This window comes from Cervus canadensis, chromosome 22 (assembly GCF_019320065.1).
Source record: "Cervus canadensis isolate Bull #8, Minnesota chromosome 22, ASM1932006v1, whole genome shotgun sequence".
NCBI classification, from domain to species: Eukaryota; Metazoa; Chordata; class Mammalia; order Artiodactyla; family Cervidae; genus Cervus; species Cervus canadensis.
In genome coordinates, this window is record NC_057407.1 from 2,896,635 (window position 1) to 2,918,735 (window position 22,101).

General features: G+C 52.3%; 1 protein-coding gene across 5 annotated transcripts in view; it reads left to right on the forward strand.

Moving 5' to 3' along the window:
• Positions 1-9,413, forward strand: part of SLC6A6 (solute carrier family 6 member 6) — an 82,211-nt gene extending 72,798 nt beyond the window's left edge. For all 5 annotated transcript variants that reach the window (XM_043442173.1, XM_043442176.1, XM_043442177.1 and 2 more), the window contains 5 exons: positions 154-291; positions 1,232-1,334; positions 1,914-2,014; positions 3,107-3,277; positions 5,522-9,413. In XM_043442173.1, coding sequence (XP_043298108.1) covers positions 154-291; positions 1,232-1,334; positions 1,914-2,014; positions 3,107-3,277; positions 5,522-5,662 — 654 coding nt within the window. In that variant the 3' untranslated portion in view covers positions 5,663-9,413. The remainder of the gene's footprint in view (positions 1-153; positions 292-1,231; positions 1,335-1,913; positions 2,015-3,106; positions 3,278-5,521) is intronic.
• The last annotated feature ends 12,688 nt before the right edge of the window (positions 9,414-22,101 follow it).

Consider the following 22,101-nt stretch of genomic DNA (forward strand, 5'->3'; position numbering starts at 1 on the left):
GGCATGGACTATCTGGAGAGCCGCGCGGGGCCCACCAGGCCTGGCCCGACGGGACTCAGCATGCGGAGCCCCTCCGCGGCATGGACGTGGCCCCCCACAACCCGAGCCGAGGGGGTGCTGGCCCGCTGCTCATGGCTCTCCTTCCCTCCCCAGTTCGTGGAAGTGGAAGGACAGATCACGTCCTTGGTTGATCTGCACCCATCCTTGCTAAGGAAGGGTTTTCATCGGGAGATCTTCATCGCCTCCATATGCTGCGTCAGCTACCTGCTGGGGCTGACCATGGTGACGGAGGTAGGTGGCTCCCGCCTGGCACGAGGGGACCCCCCCCCCCCCGGCAGGGCCCTGGGTGCTCTCACTGTGTTTCCCAGGTCAGTTCAAGGCCACACTGCCTCCCTGCGGCCCCCCACCCGGCAACTGAGGTTGTCCCTCTTTTGAGGGTCCCACCCCACCCAGGGGCAGCAGGGGGTGACTTAGGATCCCGCCCTCCAGCCAGACGCCCTGCCCCACTTCCCTGTTACCCTGGCAACACCGTGACCACCTGCTGCCCTCCATCTCTCCTCATCCCGAGGCCCGGGGAAGGGGTGCTTCGGCCGAAATCCCCTTTGACAGCAGCTCCATCCCCACTGCTGTGGGCAGTGGCCCTTCTCCGGCCGGCCTGCAGGGGAGCCGAGCGTGTGAGCCTAGCCCGGGCCGCGGGCTCATCTCCCCAGCGCCCACCACCCGTCTCTCCTTACTCTCCGGCCCAGGCTTGCATTTGACCCCCAGATCAGGATTTCACATCCCCAGTCTTCCTTCCCGGAACTCAAAATAAATGCGTTTCCCGAAGTGTCTGTAAGAAACACCCCTGGAAAGGCAGATCACAGGTTCACATGCCGAGCAGCTCGGTCTCACTGACGTCTTCTCTGTTGGCCACCGGGGGTTTTAAGCCCCTCTGTTGGAAACAGGCTTCAGCGAACCCATTCTTTTTTGTGTGAAGAAAGACATGTTTTGCTTTCATTTCTTTCTGTGTGTGTCTTTTTTAATTAAGTTTTTACTTTTTGACTTAAATTTGTCATGAAGCTAAGCATCCTTTAACACAGTTATCTGGTCCTCACGGCCTCTGCCCAATCCCCCCCGCCCCCCCCCCCCAGCCTGGGCTTTCTATTTCTTGTTGACAGGCCAGAACTCTTTACATATGGAGGGACTTAGAGGCCGAATAGCAAGTTCACCTCCTCTGGCTTTCTCTTCGCAGGGCGGCATGTACGTCTTTCAGCTCTTTGACTACTACGCAGCGAGCGGTGTATGCCTCTTGTGGGTGGCGTTCTTTGAATGTTTTGCTATTGCCTGGATATATGGTGAGTAGAGACGTTTGCCTGCTTTTCTCAGGTCTCCTCTTTGGGCTTCTCTCTTTAGAAGCTTCAGAAACAGAATTCTCGTGGGAATTTCATTTTGCATCAAACACAAATGCTGTTCCCTGCCTGGACCCTTCCCCTTTCACCACAAATACGACTGTAGCCACGTGGAAGCTTCTCTCCAGGCTGAAAGTTCAAGGTGTGATCCGATGCCTTGACAAACACAGAGTTTGGCCTTGCAGCGGTCTGTCTTTGGTGAACCACCCCTGGAGTCCAGGAATGGTCCATTCTGACCTCCTCGAGTCCTTGGGATGGCCACACCAGGATTTGGGACTCTGCCTGAGGTTGCTAAAAAAATACGGGCTACCCAGTGACCCGTGAATTTCAGATCCTTTCAGGTAAATGTGTGCCGGGTCTATGTGGTGTGGACAGGTACACAGACCTGGGTGAGGCCCTGGAGACACCCCTTCCTCCTCGCCCCACCCCGATCCCACGGCCCTTGAGCCCCTGCCGTGAGGTTCCCGGGGCGGACGCCGCGTCTGGGACGCCGGATCACCGTCCGTCTGCCTCTGACTCTTGCAGGCAGCGATAACTTCTACGATGGTATTGAAGACATGATCGGCTACCGGCCGGGGCCCTGGATGAAGTACTGCTGGGCCGTGGTCACCCCGCTTCTCTGTATTGTGAGTATGCTCCTGCGTGGCCGTGGGCCACCGTCCCTACCCCAGGGCTTGACGGTTTCACCCGCCCGCGCGCCCATTGTGAACTCAGCGTCGGCTCAGTGCGGGCCTCCGACAAACCCGTGTCAGCTGGGCCTCGGAGCAGGGGCCGGGCCGCCGCTGTCCGCTCAGACCACGGCGAGCTCAGAGAGTAGACTGTCCCCCGTGTTTAGGAACTGGGTGCCGGGGGATGCCCCCAGGGACCTCAGTCTCCAGGCCACCGTGTCCCTTCCCCCTGAGGCCCCCGCATCCCCATTTGTTAAACAAGGAGGCCGACCAATGTGGGGCTGAGTAGCAGTGACCGCGTAGGCTGTCTCTTTATCCCCGAGAGCAGCTGTGCCCTTTTATCACCTGAGCTGCAGACTGCCCCCCACAAAATGCCATCTGCTCTATCAGCCAGCGGGCTTTCCCGGTGGCGCCAGTGGTAAAGAACCCGCCTGCCGACGCAGGAGACGTAAGAGACGTGGGTTCGATCTTCCCTGGGCCGGGAAGATCCCGTGGCGGAGGGCACGGCCACCCACTCCAGCATTCTTGCCTGGAGGCTCCCCATGGACAGAGGAGCCTGGCGGGCCGCAGCCCGTGGGGTTGCACAGAGTCAGGCGTGACTGAAGCAACTTGGCCCCTGGGCCCACGCGCACGCGTGCGTGTTTGCACTTCGTTCTAAGGGCGCCCCGAGGGTCCTGCCCAGCTCCGCCCGGGCGGTCAGGGGCCTGACAGGTGGTCTCTCTACCACTGGATCCACGTGGGCCGCTGGGATGCAGAGAAGATGCAGGAAGGCAGTCCCATGGGTGGAAGCAGCCTGCCCAGAGGTCCCCAGGGGCCCCGGCGGGGCTGAGACACTGGGATCCATAGCATAGCCGTGCAGGAGGAGGCGGTGGGCAGGTGGCCGGGCATTGCTGGCCAGAGGAGGACCGTGCGTCCGGAAGGCCCTGCGGAGCGGCAGAGGGTTCTGAGCAGGGCAACCGCTCCAGCAGCAGAGGGGGAGGAGTGTGGGCCCCTTGGGGGGGCCCCGCCCTGGCCCCAGAAGCCCCTGACCGCCCCCTTGTCTCCCCACAGGGATGTTTTGTCTTCTCTCTCGTCAAGTATGTACCCCTGACCTACAACAAAGTCTACACGTACCCCACCTGGGCCATCGGGCTGGGCTGGTGCCTGGCCCTGTCCTCCATGGTGTGCGTCCCCCTGGTCATGGTGGTCCGCCTCGGCCAGACCGAAGGGCCCTTCCTCGTGGTAAGCACCCGGGGCCCCCCGCCGGGGGCAGGATGCTGAAGGCCAGCTAGCTGGCAGTTGGTGTGTGACCTGGGGCCCCGCGCTGGCCCTCTCTGAGCCCCAGGCCCCTCCTTCCCCCTGCGGCGCGGCTGAAGCTGCGGGCAGGAGATTGCGTGGCGGGAAGACGGGGCAGCGGTGGCACCTTTGGGGGCCAGGCAGCGGGCCAGGGGGCAGTGGCTTCAGATGCCAAGACGAGAGCCACGGCTTCGCCCCCAGAGCAGAGGCGGCCAGGTTGTTGCTGAGACAGGAGCTGGGGGGGAGGGCTGAGCCCAGCCCACGCTGGTGTCCCCCCTTCCCAGACTGGTGGCCCCGATTGCCGCCGGACCCTCGGAAAGAGGCCACCTCTGCACCAAGCAGAAGCTCTGGCTCCAGGGTCTCTGCCCCAGTGGGTCTCCTCCCCCTCTCCCCCAACCATCCCCCGAATCCATCCTCTCCGAAATTCCTCCAACAGTCCTGGAGGTTACAGGCCCTGGCTCTTTCCAAGAAATCCTTTTCTTAGACTCTCCCTTAACCTTTGGGCTTGGGCTGGCTCCAGGACGGCACTGTTTTGTTCTGGGCTGTTTTTATTGTTATTCTCTTAAAAATCTGGAGCCAGGATGTCCGGGGGCCCTGACTCCCTCCTGGGCTGGGCAGTTTCCTTGTGGGCAGGGGCCTGGTTGAGGGGGGAGATGTCGTTGGTCGGGGGCTGGGGGGGGAGGAGGGGACAGGCCTTCCCGAGACGGAGGAAGTAGGCAGGGGTGTGCCAGGGAGGAAGCCATGAGGCTGGGGTCTGTCTGGGCCAGGAAAGCCTCTGGAGTGTCCCTGCGGCCCTGGGTCCATTGTGTTTTCTCAGAGGCTATAAGGAAGGACCCCAGGATTCAGCCAGAATGCTGAATAGCCCTCTCATTTATCAAAGCACGGACATAGTGTGCCTGGGACAGATCCAGCCCCGCCCCCCCGGAATTTCCAGGAATTTCTCTTGCCACCCAGAGACTGAAGGGTTAATTGGCGGCGTTGGAAGGCAGTGCTGAATGCCCTTAGCCGCCCCAAGAGGTCACTGCCTTCTGTCCCTTGGAATCCTAATTTTAAAATCCTGCTCCATCTCACGTTTAGAGGTTCAGGCAGAGCAGGGTTGGTGTCGGGGAGGAATTCGAGTCCACCCCCGGGTCACGTCCGATCCTCACACCCCCAGACCTGACCTGACGGTTCCCCGAAGCCCCCTCCTCTGAAGGCAGCCAGCCGCCACCCACCTGTGTTGGCCTCCAGTCTGGTTCCTTCCAGGTCCAGGCAGCCGCCCCAGCTGGGGTGTGGGGGGCACTGGGGCGCGGGGGCTCAGGCACCATCACAGGAGGTGGTCAGGCTCCCAGTTCTGGGCCCCCCACCCCGAATTATCAAGGAGATGTGGGCCTCTGCTTGCCAGAGCTTGTGGTTTTTAAAGAGCAGGTGGAAATCTGGATTTTCAAATGAAATATTGTAGCTTTTACCAAGCAGCTTTTGAGCCTTGTTGTAAACCTGCAATGAACGTGGATGCCGAGACAGAGGGTTTCCTGTTGGCCACTGCTTCCTCTTGAAGCCTTTGAGTGGCCACCTGGCAGGCGGTGGGCTGGGTGGCGGGAGCCCTGGGTCGAGTCTCAGCTCTGCTTTGGTTTCTTGGGTGTCCTGAGAGGGGCTTTTTTCCCCTCACCAGTGATCAGGCAACCTGGGAAAGAACCAGCTGCCTCACACCCGGCAGTGGTCCAGCCTCTGGCCTGATGGGCGGGGCAGCGCAGACAGGCAGCATGGTCTCCAGGACCCCAGCGGGGATGTGGAGAGGGCAGGACCTGTAGCTTGTGGAGATGGGGGAGTTTGGGAAGGTTGGGAGCCATGGGAGGCTCAAGACAGTCATCCAGCCTCGGGCATACGAACTGCAGAAACTCAGCTGCTTTGCAAGTCAGGGAGATAGTGGGGACAAGAATCCCGAGGAGGCGTATTTCAGCTCTATGGGGGAAAGAGTGTGGAGGCAGGAGTCCCCTTGGCCAAGGAATCTACCTGCCGGGAGCTCTGCCCTCGTTCAGGGCCTGGGGCACCTTGGTTCAAGGCTTCTATTTGCCAGGAGATGAAAAATGGGAGGTCCAGAGAGGGCAGGGGTTTGGCGGAGGTCACACGGCACCCCGGCAGGACGCGAGGTGAAGAGGGAACCCGCAGGGCCTGACCCGTCTCCCCGCGCCTGTCCCCTTCCTTCTCCAGAGACTCAAGTACCTGCTGACCCCGAGGGAGCCCAACCGCTGGGCCGTGGAGCACGAGGGGGCCATGCCCTACAGTTCACGCATGGCCCTCAACAACACGCTCAGGAAACCCACCCACATCATCGTGGAGACCATGATGTGAGCGCTCTCCGGCGGACGGGCCGTTCTCCTGCTGTTTACTAACATTAGATTCTCGTAGGACCAGGTTTACAAAGCTTTATATTTGCACTAGGGTTTTTGTTTATTTTTTCAATTGTCACAGAAAATGTTACTCTGTGTGTGTGTGTGTGTGTGTGTGTGTGTGAGCGTGTGTGGTGTTGTGTGTATGTGTATTTCCTTTTGATCTGGGGATGTTTTGTACAAAAAAGCAAACCCACGGGCAGCTGTCCGGGGCAAGGCAGAACTTTCATACAGAATCAGATGTATTTTATGGGGACTTGGTAAAATTTTCTTTGTATTTTTTTTTACATGTAACTATGTACACACGTAGAGATCGTCAAGCACTTTTACCACTTGAATTGATCTTGCCAGCAATAGATCTCGTTTTTAAAAGCAATTCTTCGGTGCTTGTGCAACTGGCAGAAAGTTCTGCCCGCCCCCCCCCCCCGCCACCGACCAGAACCCTGGGTGGAATTTTAAAGGTGTCGTACCCGCAGACCTGGTTCAAGTGAAGCAAACAGCTATCTGGCCAGACCCCAAGGGGCTGGAGAGAGGAAGGCGCCTTGTGACGCTATCTTAGCCAACAAGAGAGATGCCCAAACCGTAAACCAACCCTCAAGAAAAGGGACTCAGAGTCCACAGTAGAGGCCCAACGGCGAAAGTCGGATGCTAAGAGCGCCGGGGACCCCTGCATCGGGAGGGTCCCTATTATTTCAGGATTGAGGGTGGATAGTCAGAAGGATGAGAGTGAGAGGCGTCCTTCCCCGGGGTATCCCCTCAAGCAAGTGGAGGCTGGCCCCGCAGGAACTGGGCGTCTCCAGGCTCCAGACCTCACATGGATGGGTCTGTTGCCTTAGAAGGGGGCTCCTATCAGCTTCCGGCCGACCTCCCCAGCTGGCATCTCTTGAAGCTGCCTGTTGGAGAAGCATGATGTATTTGGTGAGGGTCGAGGGGTAAGCCAGTGGACCAAAGGATGTGCGCCCAAGTGCCCCGGAGCAGGTGGGGGGCCTGGTGTCGGGCGAGGGGCTGCTCCTTCCCTCCTCACTCCACCCTCAGCTCCGGCCTCGTTTCCCAGAGGCTCTTGTTGAAGACCCCGGCCCAGGGTCACCCTGGTGCCCAGCAGGGAGCTCCAGGAGTGAGCTGTTATTGGGGCGAGGTGCTCCCCAAACTCTCCTGCGAGTTCAGGCACAGGTGCAACCCACGCGGGTCACCTGGGAGCTAAGGTGTCGCTTTTGCCCCCTCCCCTACAAAAGCTGGGGTCAGGCGTGCAGTGGGTGGGGACCGCAGGCAGAAGCTGAGTCAGGGCAGGCACCCTGGAAACGGGTGTCCCTCTCTGAACCAGGACAGAAGGCACCCCACCTTTAGAATCCCGCCCAGCCCGCATCTGGACCTCAACTGTGCCATTTAAACAGACACTTCCAAGCCCAGAGTCTAAAGTAAACCGAACCATCATCCCGTACAAAGGGCAGTGATCGCCTCCGGGGCTGTGGAGCGCGGTCCCGCTCCGCGTTCAGAGCAGGGGTTCTATGAACCCTGGGACCCCCCCTCCCCAAACCCATGCAGGGGTGGGGCCTCAGGTGTCGCCTTCCCAGGGGGCAGAGGTGACTCTGAACCTCCCATCTTTGGCGTGTGGTTGCAGTCCCGTCTCCATGGCGATACTCTGCCAAACAACACCCCACCCTATTCCAAACCGTCAGCAAGTCTACGTTCCCATCTCACTGTGTATTTATGGTTGCCACTGTGTCTGATTTGCTGGTGTTGTTTTTGTTTTTTCCCAGTTTTATTGAGTAGCAATGTGACCTCTTCTTTGTCTTATGGAGCTTTAGTAAACTAACCACTGTCAGTGACTGGGGACAGGTCACGTGCAGGGGCTCAGGGGGGCCCCGGACCCCGGCGAAAGGCCACAGCATTTCGGGATGGTTGGCAAATCGCAACATTCTGGAAATGGCCCGGAAACGGCCCCTTCTTCTACGATTCCCAGACCAAATTCTAGACCAAAGACACACGCAGACCAAGCCTCCAGGCCCCGCCTGGAAGGAAGGTCAGCCACTCTCCCAAACCGGGTCCTCGCCCATCTCCGGGCACCTGTCCCCAGTCACCAGCCCCCGCCTGACCCCCCAGCTCCTGTGTATCCATAGAACTCGGCTCTGCGAGTACCTTATGTAATGACGTGTGCCTCTGATGTCTCCGCATAAAGGAAACTTGTCATTGGAGCTCACGACTGGTTCGCCTGTCTCTGGGCAGGCCCCCTGCCTGTGCTCTACCTGGGACGGAATTCTGATGTTTGCAGCCAGATTTGGAAGGGAGGCAAGAGGGAGGCTTAAAGGATGTTTCTAGGGTGCAGAAATGGGGCAGGGCCCCAGGACGGTCTCACCCAGGGAGATGCTTCATGGAGCTGGGCCTGGGCCCTGTTCGCCCCTGCGGTCCCCAGTGATGGAGAGGCTTCCTGGGTCTCCCAGTCAGCGCCCTCATTGGCAAAGGGGCATGTTCGCCTTGAAGACCAAAGACCAGCCTTATGGCAAAGGGCATGCTCCGTCCCCAGAGTCCAGGGACCCTGTGAGCGCCCTCAGGGGCCGGCTGGACCCCAAGCTGCAGCTCAGTGGGACAGGCAGCCCCGGCCCCCGGCCCCCCACCCAGCAGGCCTCTGGGAGCCAGGCGTTGAGAGCAGGGATGCAGGAGATGGCAGGATCTAGCCTGAGGCCACGTGGGACATCCAAAGCCATCACAGAGCGGCCTCAGGTGGTTTCTGGGCCCTGGGCAGCTCCCTCTGCAAAGCCTCTGGTCCCACATTCTCTCCCCAGGTCCCCAAGACGGTGGAGGGGACAGTGTAAGGGGAGCAGGGGTCCTACTCAGCCTGGCCCAGAGTGTCCCCGTGTCCCCAGGTGCCACACAGCGGTCAGGGGCCCAGCCAGCATCTCTCAGCGCTACCCCCCACCATTCCTCCCCACCCCCAGGCCTCAGAGACTGGCCAGGAAGGAACCCAAGAAAGGAACCCCCCTCGAGGCAGCCAGAGGCCCCATCCAGCCCTCAGACCCAAGGTCTGGGGAACCAGGCCGTCCACGTGGACGCCGCGAATATCACTGTGCAAAAATCCCAACAAGCACAAAACAACGAAGTCAGGCATCGAACTCGGAGAGGGGTGTGGACGCCCCGGAGCCAGGGGGCAGCCTTTGTCCCTGGGTCTGCCTCTCCACGGGTGTCGCTGCAGACACGTTCTGCCCTGTTCCCTGGGGTGGGGGGCTGAAGCATCTTATTATATATTTGACTTCAAACTGAGATGTCGGCTTCATTTTTTGTTTCACCCAATTAATTTTCAAATCCCTAGCAACTGTGACTGTATTTAGCACGAGAGAAAGCTGAGAACATAGGTCTTTGCCTCCTTCCAGAAATGTCTGGTTCATCAGGACATTTTTTGAAACTTCAAACTATTTTTTAAGATATTTTAAACTTTTGTAAAAGAAAAAAATATATATCAAGCAACAAGAGACTCTTCTGAGGAGCATTTGTAATTGAATAAGATCCTTGGTGTGTAATTCAGTCTCGCTGTATACAAGCTTTTGTGTATAAATGTTTTCTGATACGAATCCCTGTATTTTGCAGGGTGTTTCTTTTCCTCTTTGGCTTTTTAGATAAATATGTATATCAATATTTTAAATTCATCTTTGCTTTTTTTTTTTTTTTAGAGGAGTTTGTAATCACGTTATAACATGAAAATAAAATTTCCTTTTAAAATCCGAAACGTGTGGGTTCCATTCTGACGCAGCCATTCCTCTATGTTTAGCAAGCTGTTTACCGTTTACAGAGGACATTGCCCCGGGGACATTCCTCAGAGGGGGGTGTTATTCTCTCAGGTTGGAGACACAGAGATGAATGTTGCAGAGGCCCAGCTCTGGTTGGAAAATAATTTCCAGACACGGAGTAGTTCAGAAAGGAGTGGGTTTATTAAGAACAGAAAGTAGAGATAATGAGGGCGCTGCAAGCACCCACAGAGGGCCGCCCCCCCAAAAGACCAGGGGGATCCCGTGCAGGTTTAGCAGCCAATTCTTACAGTCTCAAGACAGAAAATTCCTGCTGGAAGGCTGGCATTAGGTGATTATTTGGGGCTTCCCTAGTGGCTCAGACGGTACAGACTGCCTGCGATGCAGAAGGTGTGGGTTTGATCCCTGGGGCGGGAAGATCCCGTGGAGGAGGGCATGGCTACCCACTCCAGTGTTCTTGTCGGGAGAATCCCATGGATGGAGGAGCCCGGAGGGCTGCAGTCCATGGGGTCACAGAAGAGTCAGACACGACTGAGCGACAAACACTTCCGAGCAACATAAGCTGAGCGCCAGGGTGAGCATTTCTGCCTAATTTGCGGTCAGGAGGCCAGCCGCTGATACCCAGGGGGGACTTTTGGCAATTGCAACAAAGGGGCTCAGCCCACTTCGGAGGTGGCCTCGGTTCTGGGCTCCACTTGTGTGGCCTTGGGGCAAGACTCCGCAGTAAAGAGTCAAGAGGGGACAGTTGGCCTCAGGACGCAGAAGTCCCTGCAAGTGTGGGGAGTGGGACTCAAGTCTCCGAATCCCTGGTCGGCTTCAGCGGCTTCTAATACTAGGACTCGACCAATCACCTGGGCCCGGGGTGGTCAGCTGATCTAAAGCACCGCGTGCCCATCGGACGTGCTGCTCACCACGCGCCCGCACTGGGCACCATCCCGTACTGACGCCCGGGCTCTGATCGCCGTGGCCCGGGGGCGCTGAACTGGGGCAGACCAGTGATTTTAGAGCCCAAGAAAGTAGTCTGTCACTGTTCCCACTGTGTCCCCATCTATTTGCCATGAAGTGATGGGACCGGATGCCATCATCTTAGTTTTTTGACTGATGAGTTTTAAGCCAGTTTTTCACTCTCCTTTTTCACCAAGAGACTCCTTAGTTCTTCTTCACTTTCTGCCGTTAGGATGGTATCATCTGTGTATCTGAGGTTATTACTATTTCTCCTGGCAATCTTGATTCCAGCTTGTTCTTCATCCAGCCCTGCATTTCACATGATGTACTCTGTATATCATGTATGCAGGTCAGGAGGCAACAGTTAGAACTGGAGGTGTAACAGCAGACTGGTTCCAAATCAGAGAAGGAATATGTCAAGGCTGTATATTGTCACTGGGCTTATTTAACTTATATGCAGAGTACATCAGGAGAAACGCTGGGCTGGATGAAGCACAAGCTGGAATCAAGATTGCAGGGAGAAATATCAATAACCTCAGATATGCAGATGGCATCACCCTTATGGCAGAAAGAGAAGAATGAATGAGCCCCTTAATGAAAGTGAAAGAGGAGAGTGAAAAAGTTGGCTTAAAACTCAACATTCAGAAAACTAAGATCATGGCATCTGGTCCCATCACTTCATGGCAAATAGAGGGGGAAACAATGGAAACAGTGAGAGACTTTATTTTCTTGGGCCCCAAAATCACTGCAGATGATGACTGCAGCCAAGAAATTAGACACTTGTTCCTTGGAAGAAGTTATGACCAACCTAGACAGCATATTACAAAGCCAGAGACATTACTTTGCCAACAAAGGTTTGTCTAGTCAAAGCTATGGTTTTTCCAGTGCTCATGTATGGATGTGAGAGTTGGACTATAAAGAAAGCTGAGCCCCAAAGAACTGATGCTTTTGAACTGTGTGGTGTTGGAGAAGGCTCTTGAGAGTCCCTTGGACTGCAAGGAGATCCAACCAGTCCATCCTAAGGGAAATCAGTCCTGAATATTCACTGGAAGGACTGATGCTGAAGCTGAAACTCCAATACTTTGGCCACCTGATGCGAAGAGCTGACTCATTGGAAAAGACCCTGATGCTGGGAAAGATTGAGGGCAGGAGGAGATGGGGACAACAGAGGATGAGATGGTTGAATGGCATCACCGACTCAATGGACATGAGTTTGAGTAAACTCTGGGAGCTGGTGATGGACAGGGAGGCCTGGTGTGCTGCAGTCCATGGGGTCGCAAAGAGTTGGACAGGAGTGAGTGAGTGAACTGAACAGAACTCTGCATGAAAGTTAAATAAGCTGGGTGACAACATACAGCCTTGACATACTCCTTTCCCAGTTTTGAATCAGTCTGTTGTTCCATGTCCAGTTCTAACTGTTGCTTCCTGACCTGCTTACAGGTTTCTCAGGAGGCAGGTCAGGTGGTCGGGTATTCCCATCTCTTGAAGAAATCTCCACAGTTTGTTGTGATCCACACAAAGTCTTTCGCATAGTCCATGAAGCAGATGTTTTTCTGGCTAATCTGTTAATCCCAAACTCCTGTTTTATCCCTCCACCCCGTATTTCTTCTTTGGTGATCATGTTTGTCGCTTATTTCCCTGAGTCTATTTCTGTTTTGTAAATAAGTTCGTTTGTATCCATTTTTCTAGATTTTAAATATAATTGATATCACATAATATTTGTCTCTGACTTGCTTCACTCAGCACAGTAATCCACAGGCCCATCCATGTTGGCACAAGCGGCATTATTTCATTCTTTCCCGGCTAGTAATATTCCACTGTGTGTGTGTGTGTGTGTGTGTGTGTGTGTGTGTGATCTTCCTTGCCATTCAGCTGTCAGTGGATGCTTAGGCGGCATTTCGGTCTTGACTATTGTAGGTAGTGATGCAATGAATGTTGGGGTGCAACTGTCTTTTCAAATTACGGTTTCTCTGGTTATAGGCCCAAGAGAGGGATTGCCAGATCATAGGGTAGTTGTCCTTTTAGTTTTTCCAAAAAACCCAAACACTTTGCTCCATAGTGGTGGTCACCAGTGTACGTCCCCACCAACAGCCCAGGAGGGTTCCCTTTTATCCAGGTCCTCAGTCACAGCCATTGTCTGTAGACATTTATAAAAATGATTTTTTATTGCAGTATAGCTGCTTTACAATGCCACATTCATTTCTGCTGCATAGCCAATGAATTGGCTCTATATTTATATATATATGTACATGCCCTATTTTTGGATTTCCTTCCCAGTTACATCACCAGAGAAGATTGAGTAGACTTCACTGTGCTATAGAGTAGGTTTTCATTAGTTACCTGTGTTATAAGATCCCCTGGAGAAGGAAATGGCAACCCACTCCAGTATTCTTGCCTGGAGAATCCCACGGATGGAGGCGCCTGGCAGACTACAGTCCATGGGCTTGCAAAGACTCGGACACGACTCACGACTGAGCGACTTCACTTTCACTTCACTTTCATATGTAGCAGTGTATATCTTTAGTATACAGTTCATGGAACTCTCCAGGCCAGAATACTGGAGTGGGTAGCCTTTTCCTTCTCCAGGGGATCTTGCCTACCCAGGGATTGAACCTTGGTCTCCCACACTGCAGGCGGATTTTTCTGTAGCTCAAACGGTGAAGAATCTGCCTGCAACACAGGAGACCTGGGTTTGATTCCTGAAACAGGAAGATCCTTTGGAGAAGGGAATGGCTACCCACTCCAGTATCCTTGCCTGGAGAATCCCATGCACAGAAGAGCCTGGCGGGCTACAGTCCATGGGGTCGCAAAGGGTCGGACACGACTGAGCGACTATCCCTCCTGCGAGTGTGTGTCTTTAAGTCCCATTTCCCAGTTCCCTGTGCCACAGCCTTGCACATGTTCTCTATGTCTGTGTCTCTATTTCTCCTTAACATAAAAGCTCATCTTTTTCATTTTCTTAGGTTCCACATAGGAACAACATTATACAATGTAGGTTTTACTCTTTCTGAATTACTATACTCGTTTGACAGTCTCTAAGCCCATTCACAACTCTGCAAATGGCATGATTTGGTTCATTTTGTGAATAATATTCCAGTGTACATATGACACACATCGTCTTTATCCATCCCTCTGTTGCTGAATATCTAGTCTGCCTCCATCTCCTGGTTATGTGAACATTGTGGTGCATCTATCTTTTGGAATTACGGTTTTTTACAGGTATGTGTAGTAGACCTTATTATGAAACCCATTCTGACTGCTGTGAACTGATACCTTATTTTAGATTTGATTTCAATTACTCTAATCCTTTTCAGTGTTGAGCATATCTTCATAGACTTTCTACTTACATAAAAAGAGTGAGCAAATTACCTCCTGAAATTGACTCCAGGAACCGTGGAGGCTGTGACTTTTCCAAGCTCTTCAAGACCAGAGGTTCGGGCCAGCATCCTTTAGGTGCACTGGGGACTCTGGTCTCGGCCAGAGCCAACCAGACCGTACAGGTTTAAGAGGGGGCTCAACCGAGGGCTGTCTGGGCCCCACCCCGATCCAGTTGTGGCACCAAACCCTAGCCAGGGCCAAGGAACAGGGTAGGATCTCAAGTCAAAAGGCCGTAGGCTATAAAGCAGCCGTCGCTCGTCTTTGCTTGCCTCTCGTTTCCTGATGCCAGGGCTCTGCTGGAGGACGGCCGATCTGCCGTGTTGGGCTTCTTGGCCACGCAGAGCCACCCGATTGAGGCGTCACACGTTCATGAAGTATGGGCTCCGCTTGTAGCTCATGTGGCCAAGAGACTGCCTGCAAGGCAGGAGACCGGTTCAATTCCTGGGTTGGGAAGATCCCCTGGAGAAGGAAATGGCACCCCATTCCAGTATTCTTGCCTGGACAATCCCATCGACAGAGGAGTCTGGCAGGCTACTGTCCATGGGGTCGCAGGAGTCGGATACAATTTAGTGACTAAACCACCATGGAGTCTATCTATTCTATTCTTTTTTGGATTCTTTTACCAGAGAGATGATTGCAGAAGGTAGGGCAGAGTGCTGGACCCAGGTCCTTGTAGAGCACTGCAGAAATGAGGGGGAAAGGAAGAAGGAATGAGCTAATCCTGTGGATTATCTCTTCGAGGTTCAGATTCCTGTGTGTGTGTTGGAGATACAGATGTCTGTGTATCCATGGAAGGAAGGAGATAACCCTTTTAGTTATCTATTGCAAATGCAGACGGCTGCGTCTATGTTAGTCCCGACACCCTGATTCATATCGGACCCTTCAATTCTGGGGGGAGCCCTTTGGATTCCCAGGGACTCTCTTTGGTTGTAAATTACTTCTTTTGCAACTCTTTCTTCATTTCCCCTCAAAGGGACACGATATGGTCTTGTCACCCTCTGTCTCGCTGACTTCACTTAGAGAGGGAGCCTTCAGACTCCATCCCTGTGGCTGCCGGGGGTAGCATTTCACAAGTTCAGCGGCGGTTTCTGATGGCTGAGTAACCACCATACGTGAGTGCCACGTCGTCCCAAAGCTCATCTGTCGGAGCGTAATCTGCCGTTTCTCTGTCGTGGCTACTGTAAGCAGCGCTGCAGTGCGTGTTGGGCTGCGTGTGTATTTTTGAGTGATGGATTTGGGGGGTACAGGCCACGCTGTGGGTGAATCACATCCTGGGCTTAGCCCCTTGATGTTTTTTTCAGGCATTGGGAAACTGTCCATTAGACTGGCGTTGCCCATGTACATGCCCACCTAGAGTGGATGGGGGTTCCCCTTCCTCCAGACTCTCTCCCCCATTTATTGTCTGTAGACTTGTGAGGATGGCCATTCTGACTGGTGGGATTTAATTTCCCATCATGTTGATTGGCTTGCCTGCATGAATTAAGGATACTGAGCATCTGGCCCTGTGGTGGAGTTTTCGGTTGATTTTTTTTCTTTTTCCTTAAAGTGTGTGAAGAAAATTTACCGGTGCCAGTTGGCCTCTTGAGTCATTTGTGTTTGGAAATGGTTTCTGCAGCACTCACCCCAGGGCATGTGCTGAGGGCAGCTGGGATCAAGGGCACCCCATCATCTCTCTGCACCTGTGCCCTTTAAGCTTTAATCTGTCAGAGATTCTGCTGGTTCTGTGTTTTCATACTGTGTGCAGTGTGACCGTGAAGGATCGGGGGCAAGCGTCTTTTTGAATGATGGTTTTTCAAGATACAGGCCCACATATGGGAATCTCAGATCCTAAGGCTAGCCTCTCTTGATAGTAATTTTGTGCATGTGGCATTTCGACACTGTCCGTCACACTGGACCTGGCCAAAGTACATCGTTACCCACAGCGTAGGGAAGTTCCCTTTCCTTCTGGCTGTTTCCCGCATTTAATATCTGTAGGTTTTGAGGATGTCCATTATGACAGGTGGGATGTGATTTCTCTTTGCTCTTTGGATTGGCATTCCTACAGCAATTAGGGATGCTGAGATCTTGTTTTGGGGTGGATGTTTGGGGTACTTTATTCCCTAAAGGGTATGAGGATAACTGACCACCAGCATTGGGCTTTTTGAAAGTCGGTGCTTTTGGAATTTTTATTTTTGCATTACCTAGGCAGGATGTATCCTCAGGGCAGCTGTCCTTAACAGTCCCCCCAGGCCTTGTGAGTGAGCCGTTCAAGTAGACACGTGTAGTCAGCTGGTGGCTACAGGAAATGTCAACACGGGCGGCAGAACTTTTCCGTGCCCACATTTGTTTCTGAGGCAACTAGAGCTTTCGGGAAAGAGGTCAGATGTTTTAAAAGTCCCCCAGGCCTTGTGGGTGAGAGGACCCGGAGGCACCAGAGCGCAGGGTGTAGTTACAGAAAGTGTCCACACGAGGGCAGCACTTTCCTGATTCCTGAGACAACCGGAGCCTTAGGCAAAGTGGACTTCTGGATTGTGGATGAGACTGGGATGCGCCCAAAGACGCACTTACGGGCTTCACTCTCACTAATTCTCCGAATGATTCGCACCTCCCATCTCAGAACGAATGCCCGCCTTGGACACAGCACCCTGCTGAGGGCTTTGGTGACTGCACGCACAGGAAGGAGGCTTGGGGGGCGATCCCTGGACAAGCGCAGGCTCCGTGACTCTCCCGCCCAGGTCCCAGTGGAGACTCTGCTCTCAGCCCGGGCAGAGGACACTCCGGAAGTTAACGCGGCTGCTCACCGAGGCCACCCTGCCAGGCGGTCCCGAGCGAGCTGCGGTGCAGACAGCGGGCTCCGGCCGGCTCAGGCTCCAGGGACAGCCGAGCAGCCCGAGGCAGGGAGGGCGGAGGGGCGAGAAGAGGCGTTTCCCTCCCCTTTCATGTCACCCACCACGGGGCTGAAGGGCCCGCCAGCGTCTGGTGGAGGAGAGGTGATCTGAACAGTGGCGCGGCTCCGAGTGCGCCGCGGCTCCGAGTGCGCCGCAGCCCGATGCAGACCCCAGGTCTCCAGGAGGATATCGATCCCATACTTCTGGGGAGTCTTTGGCCGCAGAGCTTATTTGAGAAGGTCCAGCAATGTGCTCCAACCCTCGTGGTTTCTCTCTCCCTGATACAGGTCTCTCTGCATATGAGGGAAAACGGATGGACATCATCCTTGTAGATGATGTATTCAAAATACCACCTACTGAAATTAGGTTCCAGATACAGGTTTCTCTTTTTCTATGGAAGGAAAGAACAAGGAGGTAATTCTCAGGGGTTGTCCATCACAGATCCCGACTGCTCTAGGTATATTCCATCCTCCTGATACATATCCGCCCCTTCACTGTGTATTTCTAACTCTGTCAGTGTTTAATTCCCAGGCTCTACTTCTAGGTAGTAAATTCATCCTTTTGTGTGGCTTTTCTTATTTTTATTAGAGAGACACCCTATGGTGTCATTGTTGGACTTCATATAGTGTGTGATCCTTAGAGGTCCATATCTGTGGCTGCAGGTGGTATAATCTCATTCTTTCAGTGGTGGGTTTTTTTTTAGATTGAGATAGGGTCCATCGACTATATATAGCAGCCTTCTCCTAGCTTTAATCTGTCAAGGAGATGCAGTTGGCCCTGTGTCTTACGTCTATAAATACTGCTGCAGGGAACAATCAGCTGCGTGTGTATTTTGGAATGATGGTTTTCTGAAGATACAGGCCCATGTGTGGGAATATCTGATCCTAGGCTTACCTTTCGTGAATAGACCTTTTGCATCTGGTGATTGTTGGTTATGCAATCCCGGGTCAGGTACACTCTTCCTGACAGAGCACGGGGGTCCCATTTCTCCTAGGCTGTCTCCCCCATGAACTGTTTTGAGATTTTGGAGGATGTCCATTCTGACGGGCGGGGTGTGATTTCTTCTTGTCATTTTGATTGGCATTCCCACCGGGATTCGGATGCTGACATCTTGTTCTGTGCTGGACGTTTGAAGTAATTTTCCCCTACAGGATGTGAAGATAATTTGCCCCTGGCAGTTGACTTGCTGAACATGCATTCTGTTTGGAATTTATTCTTGCAAAATGCCCTGCCCACAGCACTTTACCTGAGATCAGCTGTTTTCAAAGAGTCCCCCCCCCCCGCTCCCCGGGCCTTGTGGGTGAGAGGACTCGGAGGCACCAGAGCGCAGGGTGTAGTTACAGAAAGTGTCCACACGAGGGCAGCACTTTCCTGATTCCTGGGACAACCGGAGCCTTAGGCAAAGTGGACTTCTGGATTGTGGATGAGACTGGGATGCGCCCAAAGACGCACTTACGGGCTTCACTCTCACTAATTCTCCGAATGATTCGCACCTCCCATCTCAGAACGAATGCCCGCCTTGGACACAGCACCCTGCTGAGGGCTTTGGTGACTGCACGCACAGGAAGGAGGCTTGGGGGCGATCCCAGGACAAGCGCAGGCTCCGTGACTCTCCCGCCCAGGTCCCAGTGGAGACTCTGCTCTCAGCCCGGGCAGAGGACACTCCGGAAGTTAACGCGGCTGCTCACCGAGGCCACTCTGCCAGGCCGTCCCGAGCGAGCTGCGGTGCAGACAGCGGGCTCCGGCCGGCTCAGGCTCCAGGGACAGCCGAGCAGCCCGAGGCAGGGAGGGCGGAGGGGCGAGAAGAGGCGTTTCCCTCCCCTTTCATGTCACCCACCACGGGGCTGAAGGGCCCGCCAGCGTCTGGTGGAGGAGAGGTGATCTGAACAGTGGCGCGGCTCCGAGTGCGCCGCGGCTCCGAGTGCGCAGCAGCCCGATGCAGGCCCCAGGTCTCCAGGAGGATATCGATCCCATACTTCTGGGGAGTCTTTGGCCGCAGAGCTTATTTGAGAAGGTCCAGCAATGTGCTCCAGCCCTCGTGGTTTCTCTCTCCCTGATACAGGTCTCTCTGCATATGAGGGAAAACGGATGGAAAGAACCCTCCTCCTTCCTTCTTCCTCATACACACAGAAATCTCTGTCTAACCTCTAACAGAAATCTGTGACCAATAGTGCCCAGATGGGATCTGCTTCCTTCCGGGTTTGCACAGAAAACCGTGCGGCTTACATACGGGACCAGCACCTGATGCTCAGCTCGCTGCTCGGCCTTCTGCAATGAGCTCTGTCCAAAGCAGACTAGACTAGACAGACTCTGTGGAAAAGTCAGACCTGAATCAGGCGGCTGGACCCTGAGAACAAGTGCAACACTGCAAATCGACTGCAACAGCGCATCGGCCGGATGTGAGAGGAGAGGAAGAAAGGAAGGAATGGAAAGGGAAGGGAAGCCATGCCTCCTTTCTTTCCTCCCACCTCCCTGACTTGGGCTGTGAAACCCATCCTTGGGGCCCAGCCTGAACCGAGTGAGGGTCCACACAGCCTAGCAGCCCCTTAGGACACCTCTCCTGCCTGCTCGGCTCTGGCTCGGCCCAGAGTTCCGACGGCATCCGGGCAGCGAGGATGTTGGAGGTAGGAGTCACTTGGCCTCCACCTCTCCGGGTGCTGGGCTTCCCGGCGCGAGCCTCCTTCCTGACGGTACAGCTCCCTAGGCAACGAGCAGTCTCAGCAGGGTACAGGGGCCCTCACCGTGATCCGTCCTGAAGGGCCTGGTGGTAACTTCTTAGGGGGACTAATGAAACACATGCACGTTCACTTCCAGCCCAGGAAGCTGCCTTTCCCTCTGGCCTGGAGGCCCTAAGGACCAGAGGTGGGCGTGACAAAGTGCTGCAACCTCTTGGACGCTTCCTCTAACAACAACTCGACAGTAAGTTTATTTTCCCTTCAGATTCACAAGGCCTGGGTTGTGTCAATAACCCTATTCTCAGGAAATAGCCTGCGGTAGAAAATGCTAAAAGGATTCCCATCTCGGATGACTTTCAGGAGGTCAATTTGATGAGCGAAATATACTCACACTGGTGATAGATAGAGAAATAAGTAAATAAACCATACCCCAATATGCTCAAGATCCCTAATATTTAGGGGAATGCCAAGCAAACTTACAAAAGAGGAGTCACTCCTACAAGCAGGAGGTCCATTCATTAAAAGTCTACAAACAGGAACTGCTGGAGCGCCCAAGGAGGAAAGGAACCCTCCTACACTGTTGTTGGGAATGTACATTGCTAAGAGCCACCATAAAGCGCTCTCCAACATCCTGAATGACACTTACAGCAGAATAGGCCCATGATTTGCGATTTTCTCTCCCGAGTGTATGTCCAGAGAAAGCTCTAACTGGAAAAGAATGCACCAGCCTTCACGGCAGTGCTGTTTCCCTGCGCCCACGCAGAGCAACCAGGAAACTGTCCGCCTGGAAACGAGTGGAAAAGAAAGTTGTGGTAGAAATAGATGACGGACTACTAGCCAGAAAAGGGGATGCACCCGCGGAGACCCTCCACCAACTGAACTACTTTACACAGACGAGGGCCAGTAAGACACGCTATCACACACAGATGGGGCTGAAGTATAGGCGGAAGAGACCGACTTTGCAAAAGACAGTGGCTCAGAGACTTCAGCCAGAAAAGTAGGGTTACAGAAACGGAGGTGAAGGTGGGGCGATAAGTTAGGAGGTCTGGATTGATATATACACAGAAATACGTATATGTGCATGTAGTGAAGTCACTACAGTCGTGTCTGACTCTTTGCCACCCCATGCACTGTAGACTACCACGCCCCTCCATCCAAGGGATTTTCCAGGCTAGAGTACTGGAGTGGGTTGCCACTTCCTTCTCCAGGGGATCTTCCCAACCCAGGGATCGAACCTGGGTCTCCCGCATTGCAGGCAGACACTTCTACCCTCTGAGCCACCAGGGAAGTCTTGTGCGTGCGTGTGGATATAATAGATAATATGGAAGTGAAGAAGGAATTCATAGGGCCCGGACCCCATCTCAGGCCTGTCCATGCTGATCATGCTCGGCCGCCTCTCCAACGGACTCTGAACTCTGTGCTCAGTCCCTGTGGAAACTACAACAGGAGGATAAGACCCCCTCTGGACAGGGGAACCTTGAAGATCGTATCCAGGTTACTCATCGCCTAAGAGGAAACACAGGCTAATCACCCCTGCCTCCGGACAGTACCTATCGGAATGTAACCACAGGCTTATCGGTTATTAACTGGTTGGAATGTAACCGCAGGCTTATTGATTATTAACTGAACACATAACACATGCATGATGGGGTTTTTGTGATTGTATTGACCCTTCTTTTGTAAGTCTCAAGGAATTTGGGGTGGTGGGTTTAGACACGTACAGATGGGGTATAAAAGATTTTCACAAATGCTGCTCGGGGCCCTTGGCTAAGAGGAGACTCTGCCTTGGGCCCACAGGTGTGATAAACTGCACTCCACTATCTGCATTGTCCTCCTGAGTGAGTTTGTTTCCCGGAACGCGTGGCTACAACAGAGGGACCTGAGATTCAGCACACGGAACGCTCCTCAGACTCCGGGATTCTCCCTGGCAAAGGGATCCGGAAGTGAAGGGTCTGCTCTGTGTGTAAATCACGCGATCAAACCAGTCCATCCTCCAGGCAATCAGTCCCGAATGCTACACTGACGTTATATAATATATATAATTAATAATGTAATAGATGTCATATGTAATATACATTCAAATGTATTTATATATAATTTTAAAATATATAAAAATATATATTAATATATAATATATTAATATAAATATATAATTTTATTTATATTTATATATTTATAAGTATATATATTTATATATTTATAAATATATTTCTATTTCTATTAAATATATAAATATATATTTATAAATCTATATAACTATAAATATATATTATATTACATCATATATTCTATAATATATAATATATATAAATATATATATATAATTAATATATATTTATATATAATTACATAATATGACATATATTAGACATTATGTATACATATTATATTATACATTATATTATGTTATATAATGTATAATAATATAATGCATAATATATTTATTATATATAAATATATATTATATAATATAATATTTTATATATTATATGTATATTATTATACATATTATACATTATATTATACATATTATATTATGTATACATATTATGTATAATATAGACATATTATGTATAATATATATTATATATATCATATTATGCAATTATATATAAATATATTTGTATATTATATATAATCATATATTTAAATATATATAATATATAATTGTATATAATATATCATATTATAATACATATTATAATACAAATAATATATATACATTATATTATATATATGTACATTATATATATACATATATATACACAATATATATATTATATACATATATACACATAT